Consider the following 23,515-nt stretch of genomic DNA (forward strand, 5'->3'; position numbering starts at 1 on the left):
TGTTTAAATTGCTGCCCACTAGAAGATAATAGCATTGTGCATCCCTCTATCACAGCACAGGGTATGGTACAAGCAAGGTACATTCATATATCTTTCAGTTCAAGCTTGCAATAAATGACTAGACAAATTAAAAAAATTTAAAAAAAAGTTTTTACTTTTTCAGCTCAAATTAAAGGACAAGCAGACCCTTAGAAGGACAAAAGGTATCAAAATTAAAGGAGGTGATCAAGGTCACTTGAGGTGTAAATAAAAACACGAGTTAAAGGGGTTGTTAACCTTGAAATGAACTCTTTATATGACATTGCTATTCTGAGACAATTTCCAACTGTTTTTAATTTTTTTGTAGTTTTTCGGTTATTTTGCTTTACAATTGGAATTTCAGCAGCTGTCTGGTTGCTAATGTCTTGTTTACCTTAGCAACCAGACAGTGGTGTGAATGAGAGACTGGAATATGAATAGAGGAGGGACATATGGAATAAAAACTTCAACTGTTTTTAGGCTCGTGGGGTCAGTGACCCCCACGTGAAAGCTGGAAAGATGCAGACAACAAAGACAAATAATTCAAGAACTATAAAAAAATAAATAATGAAGACCAAGCAGTATAGTTACTCCTCCTCTTTAGGCTAATGTTCTGGTGACATGATACTGGAACTAGGCAGTGAATCCTTGTAGAACTGTCAGAGGCTTCTGCAATGTTGTTTATCCTATGAGAGAAGCAATTTTTGCTTTTATTGAGCTACAGATCTTACCCCTTATCCCTCATTTCAATGGATGCGGTAGCATAATTTCCCTTTACCTTAGGTTAATATTCCAGTGGCACAAAACTGACACTTGGCAGAGAATCCTTGGCCTATTTTTGAGGCTGATTTAATTTATTGGGATTTGAGTGTTGTGGGCAGTTACAGTTTCTAAGACATATCTGAAGGACTACCAAGTAATGACCAAACCAATAATATATGTTCTAATGATGGGTGGATGGTGAATTTTAATTGAGATATTCAGGGACAAATTTAGTATGCACTGTAAAAAACAGCATCAAAATTTGCTACACATTGGCAGGCTTCTCTGTGTAAAAACGGCTTATTTTTTTATGCGTTTTTTCTTCCTCCAGAACTTACATAAAATAATGGTGGAAAATCTGGCGTTTGGGTGGCGAACTTCTCCATTTATTTTACAGAGCTTTTTACACCGTTTTTTCAGTGAATTTAATTTTACACAGCATAATAAATAGGCCCCTCAAAGTTAAGTTTTAAACTACCGATACTTTTTCCTGATAGGCTGATACCTCAATATCCCTTCTATTTTGGGTAAGTAGTGCAGCATATGATCACAGGCTTTTGGGAAGATACCTATGTGAGCATCACAAATTGATTAAGGTGTGCTACACAATGGACAAACCAGCTAATTGTAGCCCCAGGTGCAAGCTGAACCCTCAGCCAGGGTAAAACAATATCCAGGATAAAATGAAAAAAGTGACTTTACTCAAGTGCACACAGCAACGTTTCGGGCATAAACCAGCCCTTTATCAAGCCTTGATAAAGGGCTGGTTTATGCCCGAAACGTTGCTGTGTGCACTTGAGTAAAGTCACTTTTTTCTACAACATTTCCGGAGTGCTGCTGTTTTTTCATTTTATCCTGGATATGTGAGCATCACAGTTCCACCTTTAGTTTCCATTCATTTGACATTTTTTCTGTGGCCAGCGCATGTTTATATTCGCTAGCCCTATAAGCTGTAACGCAGGGTCACATTATTCAATTATTTTTCTCTTCTTTCTTTTACTCTAGATGAACGTTTTCTGACCCATAAATCACTAACGGTTTATATATTGTGCAATTTGGATAGGCCAGCTTAGAAATTCAACAGCAGCATATGGGAACATTCTGGCAGTGGTTTCCGCAAATCATAACGTATCATATATCAACATGTTTGATCATTCCAGGCAGCTGTTCCTAAAACCTCCATCATCTCTTGTGGGAGGACATCTAATGACCACGGAAGCACACTCAAGAACCAGTACACCTCCAAACATATTTGTGGAGCTGGACATCCAAGTGTGGGTCCAAATTACACATAGTTCAATGTATTTGGCCAGTGGGACAGTCACATGAGAAGAAAGTTCAGAACTAATGTGAATTGTTTCCTGACCATTGGTCAATTAAGTTGACTATACTCTATAACAGTGCTGTCCAACTTCTACGGTGCCGAGGGCCGGAGTTTCTCTAGCATACATGGTGGAGGGCCGCTAATGGAAGCCAGTTTTGACCACTCCCCTTTTTGAAACCACACCCACTTCAAACCACACCTATTTTATCACAATGGTGGTAGCACAGCAAAATCCCAAATGCTTGGTCCTTACTGTGGGGATATCAACCATCATTCATATGTGAAAGAATTATGTCATATTAAGATATACCCTTAAATTCCATATGCCTCCTCCTCCCCTGTGGATAGCAGAGCAACCCCCAGTACATAATTACACACCTTAGGGGCCATTTAATGGCTATTTCCAACTGCTAACAAACTCCCACAACAAACCCCTGCCAGGTTCACCTCCCACAAGCAGCATAGGGCAAGCAGAGTATGGCACACACAGGCAGCACTCTGCCTGTCCTATGCTGTCTGTGTGTGCCATACTCTGCCTGTCCTACCCTGCCTGTGTGTGCCATACTCTGCCTTCTCTATGCTGCCTCTGTGTGCCATACTCTGCCTGCCCTACCCTGCCTGTGTGTGCCATACTCTGCCTGCCCTACCCTGACTGTGTGTGCCATACTCTGCCTGCCCTACCCTTCCTGTGTGTGCCATACCCTCCCTGACCTATGCTGGCTGTATGTGCCATACTCTGCCTGCCCTATGCTGGCTGTATGTGCCATACTCTGCCTACAGTACCTATGTCTGAGGTGTGAAGAAGTGAACAATGGGAGTGATTACAGTTTGAGCCTGAGGTGTGAACACTGCAGGGGGTGAACAATGCAGGTATTAAAAGGTGTGAAAAACACAGGGGATTACATTTTTAAACAATACAGAGGGATTACAGGCTGAATCTGAGGTGAGAACCATGCAGGGGGCCAGTTAATCTCAGTACTGATACCATTGAATGCTTACTCAAAGGTAAGCCATCAAAGCAGCCAGACAGGTGGGGGGCCACACAGAGGGGGGTCGCCGTGGGCCGCCAGTTGGACAGCACTGCTCTATAAGATTTGTTTGTTTGGTGAGGGAGTGAAAAGATAGATTATTACATGATATGGTCACCAATGTGCTGGTCAGATCAGGAGGATCCAATTGTCTATGTCCCAGCCCAACAATCACTATGGAGCAAAAAGAGCCCGGGCATCAGTGTGCTGAGGTCCTTTAACAAATGTATTTTCTAACAAATCTAATAATTTTCATCCAGCTATCAGTCTAACAAGTTGTAGGGAAGGAACCCTTACAGGTGCTAACAAGCTGCTGTCCCAGTCTGGCTGGCCCCCACCTTTGTAACCTTATTTGGGCTGGGCCCTCTTTACCTCTTGCATTGGTTATTTTTGTATGCATTGTTGGAATGAGGTGTCCGGGCCCACTGGGCTGCTGCCTCAAGGGCCCTAAATGCCCCAACCGTGAATTCCATTTTCCACCACCAACCTTTCCTCATTCCTTACACTTGCGTGTGCCCCCTCCCTGCTCACGTCATGTGGTAATCCTTGCACTTAGGGCGGGGCCCAATTGGGACCATTTTTGGTGGGGTACTCTACTCAAGGTGCTGGGAGGGGAAATAGTCCCTGCCTCTAGCTCTCTCCATGTGACTGATGATGTAACACTGCCTTATCACCTCTCTTTCTCTTGTTCCATTGGCCCCCAACATTTCATGGCACAATGTGGCCCCCAAGCACTGGGCACTGACACACCAAGCATACTATATACAGTGTGAGAGAGTAATTATTGGCCCCTCCAGCACACTCTACAAAACGTACTTTGAAATACAGTGTGTAATCTGGGATAGCAGTATAAATGCAGTGTCCACTTTGTGTTTGATGTTCCAGAAGACATAACTGCATTATTGGGCAATTGTTGTTGGGGGTGGGCTGGACAGCTTCATGTGCTTATTCCCACTGGTGCTGGGCCTGGGGCCCTATTGGCCTAAGGTCAGCCCTGCTTGCACTTGCTGTTGTGCTCCCCCTGCGCACCCAGAGCATCACTTAACATTTTTTTGCAACCACGTGCAATGTCCAATTACTGGCAAGCAGCGGACATGGGTCGGCAGGGCCCTCAAGGGCTGGGGCCCACTAGGTTTTTTTCCTGGAGTCCCGCCATCCCAGTATGTATGTTCAGAATATACATCTATTTATTGTCCACCATAGATTGTAAGCTCTACGGGGCAGGGACCTCCTTCCTACTGTGTCTCATACCACATGGCACTTATCCCCTGGGCATTTATATATATTTATTGTATTTATTATAACACTTGTCCTCCCTGTGAGTAATTTTGTATTTTGTAAGATTGTACAGCGCTGCGTACCCTTGTGGTGCTTTATAAATAATGTTATACATACATACATACATACATATGTTGTCGCTTAATATATACGTCAATAAATAATAATAATCCTCTGGATTCTAACACCCAACAACATAGTCTGTAAGCATGTCACAGCAGAATTAGAAGTCCTGAAGAAATGTAAAGTCAAATTATAATTTTTAAAATTAACATGAATTTACAAAATTCCAGAATTTTCTGCGTCTCTGTAAATTCACTGATACCTATTAAATCTGGCCCTGACATATTCAGTAATGGAAAGGTCTATTTAGCTAACCATTGACCCTATAAAGGATGGAGGTACAGATTTCAATGACAGAGAGGAAGACAAGCAGCAGAAGCAATAATAATCCAAATATTTTCAGTCCCTTAATTAAATGCAAATATTATTGTCTGCACAAAGCATTCTACATTTTGTTGATAGAAAGTGTATAAATAAAATTAGATGGCTAATTCTAGCAGCCACTGTTCACCTAGAACCATATAGTCACAGGCCTTATTTGAGAACCTGTGTGAACAATGAATATTGGTTTAAGAATCCCTCAGGGAGCTGCTATACCAGCCCCACACAACACCTCTCCCTGGGTCTTGCCCTACTAATGCGCATGCGTTCCCTGCTTGTAACGCTTCTCCCAGGTAACGGCACTCGCAGCCAAACCTCTTTTAATGGCAAGGATTGGTGCGGGGAGGGCCTTATTTAGGTACCGCCCACTGAGTATTGATTGACACTACATCTTACAATGCTTGCCCAGCATGCATTGGCCATAGACCAATCACAGGTTGGAAAGCCATATCGTGGGACAGGATTGCCCAGACTTAGAGGCGCGGTTTCGCCTAGCAGGCTAGGTTGCCGGTTGTGTTGCGAAGGTAGCCCTGTGACGTCTGTGATGCTGCAGTGATGGGGAGAGGGGAGTGAGGCCGGTGACCGGGCTACAGCGGGGGAGGTGGAGGAGAGTGATAACGTGGGACAGGCGTGTATATGGGTGTAGCCTGCGCCGGAATGGCTGTGCCCCTTGCCGTTGTTGGGGGTGCATAGAGGTGACCCGACCTTCCCGTTTAATGAAGAGAAGACTCTCCTCCCTGTTAATGAGCCGGGAATTGGCCATGTCTCCAGCCGGTATCCGGGAGCACTGAGGTGAGAGACAAGCGAACTGACAAGAGGCCATATTATGTTGGAGCATTTGTCCCGGGTTCCCTGCATCATCACCAGGGCTCTATATTATATTGTGCTGTAAGTGTTGTTACATGTTCCCAGTATGTACATCAGGGATGTTCCACCTGCAGCCCCACTGTTGCTGCTTGGACTTCACTGACATCAAAGACTCCAACCTTTGTGCATTGTAGTGGGGTACCCCTGTCCGCACCCCGACCCTAGGCTGCTGTGTGTGGGTGCAGGGGTGCAGCATTTGGCCCTAGTGCTAGGGAAGGCAGGATGGCATGGAACTACTGCATCATCATTGTGTGATCATGTTGTCACCATGTAATCACTGCTGATCATTTCTCTGTCAGTATTGTACATACATCTCATGCCTGGAAACATGGGCATTCTTATTTACTAACAGGTAACAATAAGCAGTACTACATAGAGGTGCATATCTTCCCCTGCACCTTCCATTTCAATGGACTGTATTCTGTCTCCATAGTGTCAGTTATTTTTGTCATCTTTGCTGTTTGCAAATTGCTGTTAGAAACACTTTCCCTTTCTGGGCCTTGTGTGGCTGGTTAATGTGTGCAGCAAGATTTACAATCATTCTTCCTTTCATAGCACAAATCACTAAATAATCAGCATATATAATCAAACACATGCTTATACTGTGCTTTTATTCCTGATCTGCATGGAACTCACCATATACAGCCTGTGTTTGTGTGTGCATAATCTTTATGTATACTCATACAGTAGGGAGGAGTCCAGTGATTTGCTGTTCTTTCATAGTACAGAAGGATTCCCTCCCCCAACATACAGAGCTGTAAGCGTGACAGTACTCATAGGCTCATATGCAACACACAATTCAATACACAAGGGAAGATGTCCTTTTAGTTCATTAAATGTTGACATTTATTATATTTAACTCTTAAAACAAACCCAGTCAGTGATAACTTGGTACTTCATTTTAGCATATATTGGTAATTATTGCAGTAGGATTTTTGTAATGATTGTATATTCTACTTACATTTATTATGTAGGAAAACATACTAAGATTCCAATATACATACAAAATAAATACAGCATACTAATGTGTATGTGTATATATATATTTATTTATTTTTATATACCATACCACACCAGTACATTAATATATAAACAGGGGTCAACCAATAATAAATACCTTTAAAATACAGTTAAATTTAATATCAAGTGTTAAGAGCTTACATTGCAGAACACCCTGGGCTTCCCTCATCCTCATGCTCTTAATGGTTTTCACAAGTATTGGCCATTTAGTATTTTGCTTTTATCACCTTGTATGTGTATTATCCTTTTTTAGTACCCACTAAAAAATATTATTTAATAATATTCAATAATAGCCTCACGGCTCCGGTTGCAATGGTCAATGACCCCTCCCCCTCATTTGTAAGAGATATAAGAGGAAAACAAAAAGAGCATCTGCAATAACCCCTAAACTTAATGCACATGCTCAGTTTGCTCTGGGCAGTTGTCACTGACAGCTCCTGTGCACAACTTGGATCATGGCCTGGATCATTACTGTTGAGATTCTGTATCTTAAGAAAATACAAGATTGCAAGCAGCTGTGCACAACTTGGATCATGGCCTCGATCATTACTGTTGAGATGCTAAATTTCAAGTAAATCCAAGATAGCAAGCTCTTGTGCACAACTTGGATCATGGCCTGAATCATTACTGTTGAGATGCTCAATCCAAGATAGCAAGCTCCGGTGCATAACTTGGATCATGGCCTGAATCATTACTGTTGAGATGCTCAATCCAAGATAGCAAGCTCCTGTGCACAACTTGGATCATGGCCTGAATCATTACTGTTGAGATGCTCAATCCAAGATAGCAAGCTCTTGCGCACAACTTGGATCATGGCCTGAATCATTACTGTTGAGATGCTCAATCCAAGATAGCAAGCTCCGGTGCATAACTTGGATCATGGCCTGAATCATTACTGTTGAGATGCTCAATCCAAGATAGCAAGCTCCTGTGCACAACTTGGATAACTTGGATCATGGCCTGGATCATTACTGTTGAGATATGTAGGCCTACACTTTAAGTTCAGTATATAAACTACAGCATTTGTAGGTAGCATTAGTTTTTAAAATTTAGTTCTCACCTTTCAATACAAAGAGGGGTTTATTGGCCATTAGTAACTCACCATTCAATATCAAGAGGTGTTTACCTTAAGTACTGGTTATTTAGGGACTACTTTATTATTAATGGGAATTTATTAACAGCGACTGTATGACTTCTTTATGCTCACCTGTTATTTGCATCAGGATTCAATACATTCCAACAGGTGTTAGCGTACACTGCTGTTGCTGAGCAGCGCTAAGTACTTGAACCCACTGACTGCTCAAAGCAGCTGTATACATTCTGAAGAAATGGCACATTTATTTGATTTGATGTTTGATAATCCATTAACACTTTTGTGACCGTTGGTGTTATATTGCCAAAAAAAAAGACTGAAATGTCTAAATATGCTTCTGGAATTCTCAGCTCAGTCTAATAAATCTACCAAATGGTAATTTTACTTTATAACCTAAAAAGTTTATCTTAAGTATTGGTTATTTTAGTGTCTTATCCTTCCAAATTAAGGATTAATGGTACCAAATAGTTAAATATTATCACAAGCATTATTCCTATAGATGAGTGCTGTCCAACTGGTGGCCCCTTGGGTGACACCAACATTTGTTAGCCTGCTTACCTTTGTGTTAGCTTTAAATGGTATCAGTACTGAGATTAACTGGCTCCTGCATTATTCACACCTCAGATTCACTCCTGTAAGCACCTGCATTGTTCACACCTGTAAATCCATCCATTGTTCCCACCCCACATTGTTCACCTGTCCACACCTCAGACAGACTGTAGGAGCAGCACCGGCATTGTGTCACTGTATGTAGTACAGTGCAAACTGTTCATTTTGGAGTGGTCATGATCAGTTATGTGTGTAGTCATGATAGGTTTCCCTGTCTTCTCCTCTACTCTTCCTGTCTGTGTGTGCCATACTCTGCCTGCCCTATGCTGCCTGTGTGTGTGCCATACTCTGCCTGCCCTATGCTGCCTGTGTGTGTGCCATACTCTGCCTGCCCAATGCTGCCTGTGTGTGCGCCATACTCTGCCTGCCCAATGCTATCTGTGGGAAGTGAACCTGGCAGGGGTTTGTTCTGGGAGTTTGTTAGCATTTGGAAAGGGGTGTCCCTAAGGTGTTTAACTATGTGCAGGGGGTTGCTGTGCTATCCTCAGGGGAGGAGCAGGCATATGGATTTAAGGGTATGTCTTAATATGACAAAATAAACTTCTTTCACGTGAATGGTGATATCCCCAGAGTGAGCACCAACCATTTTTTGGCTGTGTTACCACCATTAATGTTGGTATTGTCTTAACAGCTCTTATGATAGTTGTGGTTTGAAGTAGGTTTGGTTTTAATAAGGGAGTGGTCCAAACTGGCTTCCATTATTGGCCCTCCATCATGTAGGCCAGAAAAATTTCAGCCCTCGGTACCACAGAAGTTGGACATCACTGCTGTAGCTCTTATGGACAGGGTCCTCTAACTTCAATATCTGTCAGTGTTTATGTGTTATCTGTATGTTTTGTGTATGCATTTATACTACTGTGGAGTATGTTGGTGCTTTATAAATATAAATATGTTAACAGAATATTATTATTATTTATTTATAAAGCGCCAACGTATTCCACAGCGCTGTACAATAAGTGGGTTTCATACATTGGACATACAGAGTAACATATGAAGCAATCAAAAACCGATACAAGAGGTGAAGAGAGCCCTGCTCAAAAGAGCTTACAATCTACAAATATCAATAAAATGTTTCATTTGTAACTCTCCTTTCATTATCTTAACATGGTTATTGTATGTATTTGTAATTTATTAACTTGTCCTACATTACTTGCTGTTCCTTATCTGCGAATGGGTATTTCAAGTGTGTTTGTCATTTTCTGGGCGATTAATTTTTTGCTGATGAATATTGCAATATTAGGTGTTCTGTTAGTCGCCTGCTGTTACTTAGATATTTTGAATGTGGCTTCTCTATTTTACTGAATGCCTGGATAGATATATTTGTGTAAATAGTGACCCTAGTTTGGTTCTACCCTGTGATTTCACCATTGCTGAGATGTCTTTGTCTGTACACTGATTTAGTCTGTGCTTTAGTTTTATTCTTGTATTTCAACATTTTATCACCTGAAAATGTCTGATGTTAAACCCTTTCTAATAATAAATATTATTCTGTGCCTATGTAAATGGGCAAGAGGTAGCAGGGTGTGTGTGTGTTATATTTAGAGCATTGTCTAGCTCTGTCTCTTATTACAGATCCAGCAGACTGGCTGCTGATCTATAGACGTTTTGGTTCTCGTTGCTGCTGAGTTTTCCCAACATTACGTTGCAGCCCCCTCCTCAATGCTGGAGGAAGGGCCATGATAATAGAGGGTGCTACCCAGTGTGTAACAGAAATGTTCAGGCAATATGAGGCGAAAGCAGCATGAAGCGGAGAACAAAGATTATTTCTGGGCAGCTATCCTTCAGGGTGTGTGCAGAGGGATGGCAGCTGCATTCATTCCTCCAGTACTCTGCCTTCCACTGCATCTACTCAACATGTTCCTGTTCATTCTTCTCTCCATGTATTTTCCCAACTTCATTATAAGGCCTTCTATCTGGCTTACATTGACTCTGTATAGTTAAGGTCATACTAGAAAATTGAACCGTTACTATAATACTACTATAAATTAGTGGGAAGGTTAATATACATCATATGTTTAGGGTTGGTCAGGTTGACTTCCATCAAATCACTTGGAGGGCCACAAATAGCCCCTGGCTTTCCATTTGGATATGGCTATTTTAGGTACATATGTGGTTGTCTTGATGTGGCTGGTATGATTAAATTTGTAATAAAGCTGATGTACAGATGCTAAGGCAATTTCTGAAACAATGTAGAAAGAATGCAGCATGCAAAATGTGGTAATGTGTCAAGTCTAATAAAAAAATATATGTGTTATCATTGTTTGCACAAAAATGTTTCATTCATTGCGGGATGTAGAATGCCTATATTATTCTGTGCATTTAGAACAGTTAATATGTAAGTATCCAGTGTCTATGTTTCCTTTAATATTTTTGCATGATATCTAAATAAGATAAGTGAGTCAAACTACTGGCTTGTAGAAATAGACTGTTGTGGTAGCCACCAGTCTGACTTATGCAGACAGCAATGCCAACTGCCATGACTGGCTGCATTTATTACTGTTCTGTAAATTATCCATTCATCTATATTGTAAGCTGTATAGGGCAGGGACATTAACCCTTATATCTCTTACCATCATGCACTTTGATCTAATAATTTGTATTTTTTATAATATATTATTGTACTGCACAGAAATATGCTCAGGACTTAATATAAAAGTATTACTATGTAACTGACTTGTGTGCAAAGTCCACATGTATTAGAAAGGTTTAATTCTCCTAAGTTCACATCATCGCTTTTGGCTCCACATCTGTAGTTACCATTCTAGTCTGTAGAATCTAATTTGTCAATCGTTACTAGTTACTATCTGGTTACTGAAACTTAAGACAAAATAACTGAAACCTTAGGCATGCATTTGACATTGTAGAAAATAAATGATCATTTTGTAATATATATAGAAAATAATAATCATCCGTGGCCAGCACACCCTTCAATGCTTTATCAAAAATTTATTGAAAATATATTGTTTAAAACCGATGTTTCGGTCCTCATTAGGACCTTTCTCAAGGATCCTTGAGAAAGGTCCTAATGAGGACCGAAAGTCGGTTTTAAACAATATATTTTCAATAAATTTTTGATAAAGCATTGAAGGGTGTGCTGGCCACAGATGATTATTATTTTCTATATATACATAATTTTGGCTATGCACCCCACAGAATATTGAGCCTTAGAGTGCGGACACCATTTGGATTGAAATATATATATATATAATGTGTATATATGTATATATGTGTGTATATATATATATATATATATATATATATATATATATATATAATGTATGCTGTCTGGAAACTGTGTGGTTAAAAGCAAATCAATGCTTATACATTATATACAAATGATCTGTATTGCAGAGTAATACATTGTGTTTAATTATAGAACAGCACATTAGTTAAATGTGGTTGCTCAGGAGCAATACTTGGGGTTATCTAAGTTTTGTCAGGCAGAAATCTGGTGCCAAGTATTTTGCATTAAAGCACAAGATGTTATCCATTGCTGGCTCCAGGCGCATGTCTGGTAGCTAAAAATGCTGATGCAATGTATGCCACACCTACGGTAACCTTTTACCAGTATGATCAGAACTATTAACTTGGTATAATCCCTGTCCAAACACCTAACAATTTTGGCTAAGGAGTTGTATTGTTGTGCAGTTTCCTGCTACAATAAACCAGAACTAGTCTTCCTAATCTCCTGCACCATTCAGGTTTACAATTAATTGAATCGGCATTCTTATTGGTCATTATTTTAAATTGCATTCTGATACATACAGTTCTTTTGATTCGATTGCTGAGCTTGCCTGAGATTCCACTGATGTTCTTGGGGATTGTTTGTTGGCTTCACTCTACATGACCATGAAGAAAGTGACAAACTTACTGGGACATTTTTTCTAATGAGTGTTATATATATTATATACTGAACTTAATGTACCAGTCCAGAGGTGCAGCCGCCCGATAACACTAACGATCAGTGCCTCAACATCAGCACCCCATTTTTGGTATTGTTAGCCCATCTATTGCATGCCAGTGGCATTGCACATGCTCTGTAGTCTCTGGGGAAGCTAAGATGAGAGGTTGTGAAATCATTGTAGTCAATGTCTATAGTTCTAAATATTAATTCTGATTTCAATGATATGAAACTGAATACTGTGACCTTGTATTTGAATGTGGCCATCAAGAACTGTAGTCCAGTGGTTTTAATCTGTGGAATGTGTGGAATGGCTTCAGGAAGGGCTCTTTATTTGTGCAGAGTTTGATACAGCCCATTGTAGGAGATCTGATAGACTGGAGATCACCCAAGTGCTACCTACGTGAGCATGTGGAATCATTGATTGACAATCATTATTCAGCATGCCCTGCGATCTGCCCTGTTTTGTATCATTCAGCAAGGCCTAGCAATGTAAAAGTAGAATAAATCTGAGGCAATATTTATTTATATATTAATTTTTAGCCCCTTTTGATCCTAATTAGCATATGCTAGTTAGGATTCTTTTCAGTTCAGGATTCGGCAGAATCCATAAGGGTGGGTTTGGGGGTTTGGCCGAACCCAAAAAAGCGGGTTCAGTGCATCCCTACTGTTTACATTCTCTGTACTGCTGGCTCTAAACTTATAAAGGTGGCCATATACAGGCTGATAAAAGCTGCCAATGGTGTGGGCCCTGAGACAAGCCTACCCGACTGAAATCTGGCCTTGAAAAGAACTGACTTCTGTTACATTATTTAAAAAAAACACTGATTTCAACTGCATTTACTTACAAATAACTTTAAAGCTATCTAAAATGTTAAATGTTTGTCTGAAATGTTTGAAACAATAGAAAGGTGGCCATAGTATTTGTAGATTGTAAGCTCTTTTGGGCAGGGCTCTGTTCACCTCTTGTATTGGTTATTGATTGCTTAATATGTTACTCTGTATGTCCAATGTATGAAGCCCACTTATTGTACAGCGCTGCGGAATATCTTGGCCCTTTATAAATAAATGTTAATAGTATGTACAGCCCCTCGTACGCTCTCTATCCAGTCAGCCTGACGGCTGATCAGTTGAAATGCATACCCAATCAGCTCATGTATGACAGATGTAAGACAAGAAATGAGCATTTACAATGTCTTCCCAGTGATATTTGGGGATGAGATTTTATGTGGCCTTCAGTTATGATGTCTAAGAGAATATCTGAGGGTAGTTTTGTCTTCCTTTTTGTGCTACTCTCCCATATAAGGCTGCAAAGTAACCTTGCCACATACAAGAGTGACCTTGAAAAATAGCACTAATTGTGCATCAAATGTTCCCATGAGAGATGGAATAACCAACTCTGCAGAAAACGCATTATCCTCTGCAGTTAGCTCATGTTACGTACAATCTATTTTTATTTTGTCACATAACTTTAATTTCCAAGAAAGCATGTTGCTGCTGTATTTAGAGCTGGGCGGTATGACCAAAAATTTATATCACGGTATTTTTCAAAATTATATCGGTATCACGGTATTTGACGGTATATAAATAAAAAATAAATAATAAATATTGGTGGCCCCCCACCCCCCCCCAATAACCCCAACAACAACCCCAACCCCAGCCCCCCCAGCCCCAGCCCCCCCAACCCCAACCCCAGCCACAACCCCAGCCACAACCCCCCAGCAGAACTTACCCAACTTGTGGTTCCTCCAGCTCCAGCGATGCGTCCTAGCGACGTCGCGTGCGCGCTGACGTCACATGCGCGCCGACGTCACGTACGCACGGGCGCAACCCGGATGTGATTGGAGAAAAACAGCAGGAGGCGCGCATACCGGTATAGCGGTATGTTTAAAACTCATACCGTTTTTTTAAAAAAAAACGGTATACCGCCCAGCACTAGCTGTATTTCATTTTTACATAAGGGAACATGTCATTAAGTGTATTTGTCTGCATGTGATTCTTCTGAATTCGCAAAACGTATGTAGATATAGCACTCATGGTAAAGACTGCTGATCTCCTGCATCAACAAACAGGAAAATGGTACATGTATACTAATCTGTAAGCTAGACTTTGAATGCTTTGTCTCTTTTTACATGAATGAATAAATGGGAAGTTTAGGAGACTGTTAATTATTTTAAAATGCTTAGTCTGTCAGTTATGTGATTGAAATAATTGTGTGGGGGGGAAGATTCATGTTGGTAAATAAGAGTTGTAGAGGGTGCAGCCAAATATAGAGCTTGTAAAGGTATTCAAACCCTGCCACCAACCTGTAATGTGCAAACGAAGTATAGGATGAAAAAATAAATGATCAGATGTTACCATAGGGACTCATTTATCAAAGTACGATCGCTTCCGAATACAAAAAAAACGTATTTTTTCTACGTTTTTGTACTGTGCGTATTTTTTGCGACTTTTTTGATAATTTGCACAACTTTTTCGTACTTTGCGACAAAAAGCGCAACAATTTGTGTGACAAAATCGTATTTGTTGTGCCGAGTACAAAAGTTTCAGATTCATTCAAGCATTGGTATCGTGACTTTCCTTGGGCCAGGTTGGAGCTGCAGAGTGCCATTGAGCCCTATGGGAGACTTTCCTTGGGCCAGGTTGGAGCTGCAGAGTGCCATTGAGTCCTATGGGAGACTTTCCTTGGGCCGGGTTGGAGCTGCAGAGTGCCATTGAGCCCTATGGGAGACTTTCCTTGGGCCAGGTTGGAGCTGCAGAGTGCCATTGAGTCCTATGGGAGACTTTCCTTGGCCCGGGTTGGAGCTGCAGAGTGCCATTGAGTCCTATGGGAGACTTTCCTTGGGCCGGGTTGGAGCTGCAGAGTGCCATTGAGCCCTATGGGAGACTTTCCTTGGGCCGGGTTGGAGCTGCAGAGTGCCATTGAGCCCTATGGGAGACTTTCCTTGGGCCAGGTTGGAGCTGCAGAGTGCCATTGAGTCCTATGGGAGACTTTCCTTGGGCCAGGTTGGAGCTGCAGAGTGCCATTGAGTCCTATGGGAGACTTTCCTTGGGCCAGGTTGGAGCTGCAGAGTGCCATTGAGCCCTATGGGAGACTTTCCTTGGGCCGGGTTGGAGCTGCAGAGTGCCATTGAGCCCTATGGGAGACTTTCCTTGGGCCGGGTTGGAGCTGCAGAGTGCCATTGAGCCCTATGGGAGACTTTCCTTGGGCCAGGTTGGAGCTGCAGAGTGCCATTGAGTCCTATGGGAGGCTTCCAAAAACATGCACAGAAGGATCAAAGTCAGAAAGGTTTTCCTGTCGTTTACGATCGCTCGGATACGAAAATGTTGTCACTTTTGGATCGCCAATACGATATTATCGTGACTAATCCGAATTTTACCCATTTCGGGATTTGAACTCGTACTTTGATGAATCAGCCCCTTAGATGTTGATTGGTCCTCCTCCCCTTGACTTCTGAGCCTTTCTGTTTATCAGTGAGGCGGTCAGTAACATTATGGGCATGGCCAACTGTAAGTTCATGAGAAAATACCAGGATTTGTCAAAACTTATATCTTTGCATCTACTGATGTGTCAAAACAATGGTTTTCCCTAAAGGAAAGCTTTAATAATGTATTTTTTCATCCTATGCTGGCACAGCTCTAAACACACTCATGCTGTGAATCACTGCAGGTTTTACCTGGTTGGTTCTAGTAGAAGTTCACCAGTTGCGCAGCTGGCAAACTGGCTGGTTCAGTTGTTTGCAGCAGGATAAAAAGTTAGTTTGATGATGCATATAAGTAAACTAATTTTGAAAACTACACTATACAGGTATGGAATCCGAATTACAGAAGACCATCTGACATTTTAATCAAATAGTTCAAATTTTTTTAAATGATTTCTTTTTCTCTTTAATTATAAAACAGTACCTTGTAGTTGAGCCTAACTAAGATACACTGTGATTAATCCTTATTGGAGGCAAAACAATCCTATTGGGTTTATTTCATAGTATACTAGTACACATAGTATACTGGTACTTAAGGGCTAAGTATTCTGGATAACAGGTCTCATACCTGTACTTTAAAACTGTAAGAAAAAATTAATTAAACCTATTTGTAAACATCCACTAAAATTCTTGTGCCTTTCAGTTTCTCATGGATTATAAAGGTAAGCACCAAAGGCTTACACTAAAGGATTTACACTAAAAGCCTATACTAGACTTATACTAGAATTATTTACCCCTTTAGGTATGTTGATATAAATTAATAGATATGAACTTTCGGGAGTGCTTATTATTTTAACATGCATAGTTTATGAGTTCTGTGATTGAGATAATTGTGGGGTGGGGAGATCTGTGGTGGTAATTAATGGTAATGCAACATGGGGCTTATATGCAGGTGGAGAAACAACTCCTCCAAAAAGAAGTTAAAATGATAGTCTTTATTCTAACATAGCTAAACAGTAGACCCTCATTTTCCTTATGCAATATTATAATATATTGCCAATGTCTAAAATGTCCCTAATCAATACATTTGATGACAAATCATTCACAGTAACATGTATCCATTTATACAATAAACATTAAATGCATGCACTATTTTGATACAACTTTTGAACTGTCTTTTGACCTGTCAATATATTTTAACTTGTTTTAAATTTCTTAGGTTTATACAGATACGTTGTTGTACAAGCTTCCTCACATATGCAGATAGTTCACTACTTAAAAAATAATTAAAAAGTAACACGATGCATCAAAGCAGAAGTGTAATCCTTTAGGCAAGGATTAAACAGCCATGTGTTCTCTTATTATGGATTTCAGTGTGCGTGTTGTACAGCCCACATACTTCACTACACATTTTTTACAAGTAAATAACCCACATGCTTTCTGTTAAAATGAATAAAATGTGTAATAATATATATGTTGCATTACAAGTTGTGCAGCAGAAATTTGCACATTTATAGAAACCTTTCCTATTTGGCCATGTCTACTGCTGATTTTGTAAGAAACACTTGCTAAAATAACATTTCCTAAAGTCTGAGCTCTTGCTTCTAGCAAGTACTTTTTCCAGACATGACTCCATTAGGGCTCTTACACATGGGCTTTTGGTCTGCATTCTCCTGCTGTGTATTGATTTTGCATTCCTCCGCAGGGAAGCTCAGGACGAAATTCAGCCCTTTCCTCCTTATCAGGCTATACTGACACAGAGGCATCAAGTTGTGTTCCATGTTTTGATGGGCTTGTGTTAGTATGGGCTGCATTTCATCTGCCTTGTGCTGGGATGCAGGAGCAATCCGCCACAGGAGAACTCAGGTCAAAACACTTGTCTTTACTGAAATCACCTCACTTTTTTTTGTGTCCCTTTATCACAAATTGGGCGCAGTTATGCCAAATATATTGCTAGTGTGCCTGGTGTAATTTCCTTTATTTGGCATGCAGATGGCACCTTCACCCGACTCTATAAGAAGTGTGCTGAACCTATTGACGCAGGGCGCTAAGGGAACCCTGGAACTACCACCGTTTCGAGGCAGCGCACTTCCTCAGGTCTCTGTCACGAAACTAATTTCCATGTTTGAACCAGCCCTTAAACTGTGTGCTGTGGATATATAATTTTTTTGTGCAGTTATTTGGTAGCCCCTATAGGGACTGGCAGCCTACAGAAGGCTCTGTTTGTCAGTTCACCTAAACTTGCCTCTAAGCCCGAAATTTAAAAATAAGCACCGTCTTTGAGGCCATTGGGAGCAACATCCAAGGGTTTGGTGAGCAACATGTTACTCCCAAGCAACTTGTTGGGGGCCACTGATCTACACCAAAGATGTAGTACTCCTCCTACCAACCTAAATATAGGTTGCTATAATTGGATTAGATGTTGGATTTCTCCCAAAGCAACAAGCTTAGGGCTGCAGCACTTGGGCTACCAACATTGTCTGGTGTGTTTCCTTTGCTTTACTGATTTTAACGGTAGATGGACTGAGCTGATTGGGCCTATTTAATTGGGAGTGATATATGCGGGTCTGTTCAGAATTGCAGTCTGGGACGTTTTTTTACAAATAATGGGACACAAAAAACACTCTCAGCTGGAATACTTACTGCTGTGTTCCAGTCCAACCCCAGCACAAGAACTATTTATGGGAATTGTGGGTGAGAGAAACAGTCTAACATGTCTAACATGAGCAAAACCAAACGTAAGCTTGAGTGTTGCAAAGGTTACTCTGTTTGATTCTGGAGCAGAGGAAATATGTCCTCCTTTTCCCATTTCGGGACAATAATAACCATTTGCACCAAGTGAGGTCTGTAGAGAATTTGTTTGCTGAGATGGGAGTGAAAGAACTTGACAGACCTGCACAAAGGCCTGAACACTAAAGTTTGTGGCTGAATGGAAGCAAATCCACAGCAACAGTGTTCCAAAAACTAGTGTATAGCCTTCCCAGAAGAGTAGAGGCTGCTGTAGCAAAAAAAAAAAAAAAAAAAGAGAGGACTAGCATCATATTAATATGCCTGGTTTGAGAATGAGATATTGGGGCAGGTTGGTGGCAGGATACTATTGGCCATATAGTTTACTTTTTAAAGCGTTTGCCAAATTGTTGCCATCTGTTATTGTCACAATGTAGCAATTACTACTATAGTGAGGAACATCTATTGTGTATGGTGGTAACATAAAGGGAATGGGTCGAAAATGTGCCAGTACTGACCTTAGATTGTAAGCTCCACTGGGACAGTGGATAGTAAATTACTATATGATTGTGTCTGCTCATTTGCAAAAACTTTGATTGAATTGCACTGTGGTAAAATTTCAGGTAAACAGTCTAGTCTGTTCACTAAATCGCTCTTTAAGTGTGTTTGTATATATAGTTAGCAGTTAGGATAATAAATTCTTTGCTTTACTATGTTAGTAGTTCAGAAGTAATTTGGGAGCATGTTCTTTGTTTTCGATTTCTACAGGCAATGATTACATAAAAGCTGTAGCTGCAGTACTGATGTTAGTAATAAGCTGCCTTAGGGCTTTGTTTTTACTATTTTCTCTAGCTAATGACATGTTACGCACACCTCAGCTCTTTAACTTGGCTGCAGTAGTATTTAACACTTTATTGTCACTGTTGTGACTATCTTCTTAAGTTTAACACTTCTCTTATAGAAAAAACATGCCCAAACACAAACTTAGCTTTTACATATACGTATATAAATATTTGATGCTTCTTATGGGCAGCCTTAAAGGAAAAGTAACACTAAAAATTTTTAACTAAAAAATCTATTCTACCCTCCCCCAATAATTGCCCTATCCTGAAAACCATTTGTTATTTTGAATGCTTTAGTAGAAAATGCCTGTAAAAAACTTGGCATCCTGTCATTTGAACATTGAAGGTGATACGGCGATGCCGGGGAAAGTTTTGGGAGATGCATCAACTATGTGGCGATCGATTGATCGAGCCTAGCCTGACTTCTGTATAGTCAGGCTAGGCTCGATCAATCGATCGTCACATAGTTGATGCATCTCCCGATACTTTCCCCGGCATCGCCATATCGCCTTTGTTCAAATGACAGGAAGCCAAGTTTTTTACAGGTATTTTCTACTAAAGCATTCAAAATAACAAATGGTTTTCAGGATAGGGCAATTATTGGGGGAGGGTAGAATAGATTTTTTAGTTAAAAATTTTTAGTGTTACTTTTCCTTTAAAGGGAAACTATACCTTCAGAATTTATACTGAAACATATTATATCATATTAAGTGGCCTATTGAAGAATCTTATCAAAATGGAACACACACACAGACAGACAGACATATAATTAGTAAATATTGACCTTTTACATATTTTCTACCGAGTCATTTTGTGGTAATTCTGCCTGATAATTTGCGAGGACCCTTAAGCCACTGACACTAACACTTCTAATAGAATCCAAGATGGGGAGCTCTTGTGACAACTATGAACTAAAATAATGAAAGCAACCATTTGGTTGCCATAGGTTACTGCCCAGGTGAAAACTTGCCATTTATTAGTAAATGAGCCACATTCCTGTTTGCTGTCCTTTTTATCTTTTATCAGTGTGAACCGTTTTTGTGTCATAGTGCATCTTTTTACTAAAGAGACCTATGGAAGCGTAAGAATTAACATTCTCTGTGATCTATTCTTAATGCAAAATGTGTGAGCAAGTTCAAAGTATTTTTTTTATCCCAGCAGCTAAAGGGTACCAACAAATAATTACATTGATTGGGCAGCCTTTACAGGCCTGTTATGTAAGCCATGTCCTAATATGGCCTCAGGCTCTAAAGTATATTGTTTGCTGATAAAATTTAACAAGAGCAAAACAGTCGGCACGCATGGCTCTGGATTTACTTGTTTCTGTGCTATTAGGTGAAGACACAGAGTTACTGGTTGCAGCTACTTGTAGTGGCTACTAAAATAGACAATGCTGATCATTTACTGATAATCGTCTCTATGTGTGTTTTAGCAGAGGCAAGTCTCAGTATTGTCTATGGGAGAGTATTTTCTGGCGTTTAGTAGCTGTGAAAAAGTAGCTGCTACCAGTAGCTCTTTGTGTCTTCACCCTTAAACGGAAAGTTCTCTTTGTGTAAAATATGTATCAGTATACCTCAATAAACTTGTCACTGAAACCATTTTGTGTCAAAAAATATTGCAAGTTTACCAGGTACTAATTGACAGTGCTTATTTTGTAGCAGTATTGTTGCAAATAACGTGTCAAATTAGAGCAGTAATCCCCGACCAGTGGATCAGAGGAGGCATGTTTTGGAGGCGTAAAGACCATGTGTACTGCCAAACAGAGCCTCTAGTAGTCTGCCAGTGCACTTTGGGCTAGTAATTAACCAAACTAAGTCATTATTAGTCACCTACTAGGAAAGTTTTTGAGCTTGTGTTGCTCCCTCTTTATTAAAATGTTGCTCATGGGAAAAAAAGGTTGGGGATCCCTGTATTTGAGTCTGACAGAAGGCAGCTGCATCCTCTTACTGTCCTGCTCATGTATCAGATTTTGGCTGGCTTTTCATCCTATTAGTTATTGCAAGTCATGTAACCAACTTTAGCAAAAGAATGTTAACTCTTCCCCTAACTAAAAATGTGTTTTGTTTATGGCAAAGGGCCATTGTTATGCTCCTTGGACTTTTTCTGGTTCCTCCCTGACGTGGCCTTTCACCCCCCACCCCAGCTCCTAGGATGAGGTGATAGCAGACCCAGACTGGCAATCTGTTGATTCTGGCAAATGCCAGAGGGACTGCTGGTTGGGTACTTAAAATGCCAAGGCCTATTTTAAATCCCGGTTGAGATATGGGTGATAGTGTAGGGTAACGGCATGCTACATATATGCTTGTACTTCACCCAGTAGAGATAAGGACAAGTGGAGTTCCATGAAATAGTCCCAAAATAGATCTTACTAAATTGTGTAACCTCTGGTTTCACGATATTTGATGATATTTTTATGCACAGGAATGGATACCATCAAAATAATTACAAGTAGGTTAGCACTGTCTGTCTCCACTTGTGTTCTTCATCTTTACTGGTTGTGCCTCTCTTCTTTCAAAGTGGGCCTTAGTACTGTCTGGGTGTTTGCATGCAGTGGAACTGTGACCTGGGATCCATTTAAATTATTTTTATATTATGAATAATTGGTAAATGCTCCAGTATGGCTTGTTTAAGTCTGCTTGTTAATCAGCACGAAACCCCTCTTCTCTCCCTAGCCTCTGGGTAAATGGAAGTCTCCTCTGGGAGCCAGATGATATCCAGTGACATAAGATTTGCTTAGCAGCTCCAACACCAACTGCAATGAGTGGAGGAGGGGAGCAGCCGGATATCCTCAGTGTAGGAATCCTAGTCAAGGAAAGATGGAAAGTGGTAAGTGAAGTATATTCCGCTATTTATGACTTGAAAATACTGCTGTGATTGAAAATATTTATGTTGAAAAGTTGATAACAATGATATTTTCTTTTACTTAATAAAAAGAATGATATATTCTTTTTATTAAGTTCAGTATAACAAAAAAATTAAACCTTTCCTTTATACAGCAACAGTAACTGTGAAAAGTAAATATTCTTACCCACTCCTAGAGAAAAAACAGGCCGAGGAACCACAAGTAGAATAAATATGATGGCTTTGGCAATACTGTGTTACTGATCTGTATAAATTATCTTCTGTTTAAATGCATGTTTTTTATTTAAATATTCACGTGGGTATGACTAAACAAAAAACATTACAGATTGTACATAGGCAAAGATATAACCTTACAAAGATCCTCCTACCACAGTGGAAGGATCTTTTGTAAGCCTACCCTTTAAATAGCTTTACCTAATTATAGTCTGTAAGAGCACTTATAGTAGGAGATAGCTCCCAAAACATTTGCTGAGTTTTTAGCATTTATCTAAAAGCTGACTACAAGCTGTTTATAACCTCTTGTCTTCATAATCCTTTGATTGCAAGAACCCAAAGGAAGCCTAATCAGCAACTCATAGGGTGTGGTGAGATGTCATTGTGGGCATGGCCAGTGGAACAGTTCTCTTAAAATCATGCTTTATACCAGAGGCAGCTCCTGGGATTTCTTTTTGTCTGTATATAGAGATCCCAGAGGTTTGTGCCAGCATATATATCCTCCTGTTTAAATAAAACTTCTGATGGACAATTTGAGGGTATCCTAGTCCTTTAAAATATTATGGAGTTGCTTGACTGGGTGTCATCTATTTGTATATTACTACCATAAAACTATGTTCATGGTCACCTAACTTCTTTATACCTGTCCTTTCTGCCTCCCAGTGCTTTTTCAGGCTGAAGGATAGGCAGGATTCATAAACTGTAGAGGTCACTGCTTGACTTCTGGCGTAGTGTTCACTGTACATTTGCTTTGCAGGCAAGTCACTTAAAGGGGATGTTGGCCTTCAGACAATAGTCTGAATTTGAAAAACCCCTGTCAGGAAAAAGTTTTTTTGTAAATCCTCTTTATTATTTAAAATGTTTAGTTTTGAAGCTATAGACCAGGATCAACGCTGCTAGAACTCTCACTCTCTGTAGGGTATTTCCCAGACCAGGACTTGGCAGCCAGATTAAAAAAGCTCACACTAAACTGGTCCTGCCCATACCTTCCTTCTCCTGCTTAATTTGCATATCTTTAATACTATTGGCTGGCAAGATTCAGCCATATAGATCAATGAAATGCAAATTAATCAGGAGATGGAAGGCATGCGCAATTACCAATTTA

General features: G+C 40.3%; 1 protein-coding gene across 3 annotated transcripts in view; it reads left to right on the forward strand.

Annotated features, from left to right (window-relative positions):
- The first annotated feature begins 5,312 nt into the window (after positions 1–5,312).
- The window catches only part of ttbk2 (tau tubulin kinase 2), a 51,513-nt gene continuing 33,310 nt past the window's right edge, over positions 5,313–23,515 (forward strand). The window contains exons 1-2 of one of the 3 annotated variants that reach the window (XM_012968698.3): positions 5,313–5,646; positions 22,008–22,161. In XM_012968698.3, the coding sequence (XP_012824152.2) occupies positions 22,093–22,161 (69 nt within the window). In that variant the 5' untranslated portion in view covers positions 5,313–5,646; positions 22,008–22,092. 3 annotated transcript variants of the gene reach the window in all.

This window comes from Xenopus tropicalis, chromosome 8 (genome assembly GCF_000004195.4).
Source record: "Xenopus tropicalis strain Nigerian chromosome 8, UCB_Xtro_10.0, whole genome shotgun sequence".
Lineage (NCBI taxonomy): Eukaryota > Metazoa > Chordata > Amphibia > Anura > Pipidae > Xenopus > Xenopus tropicalis.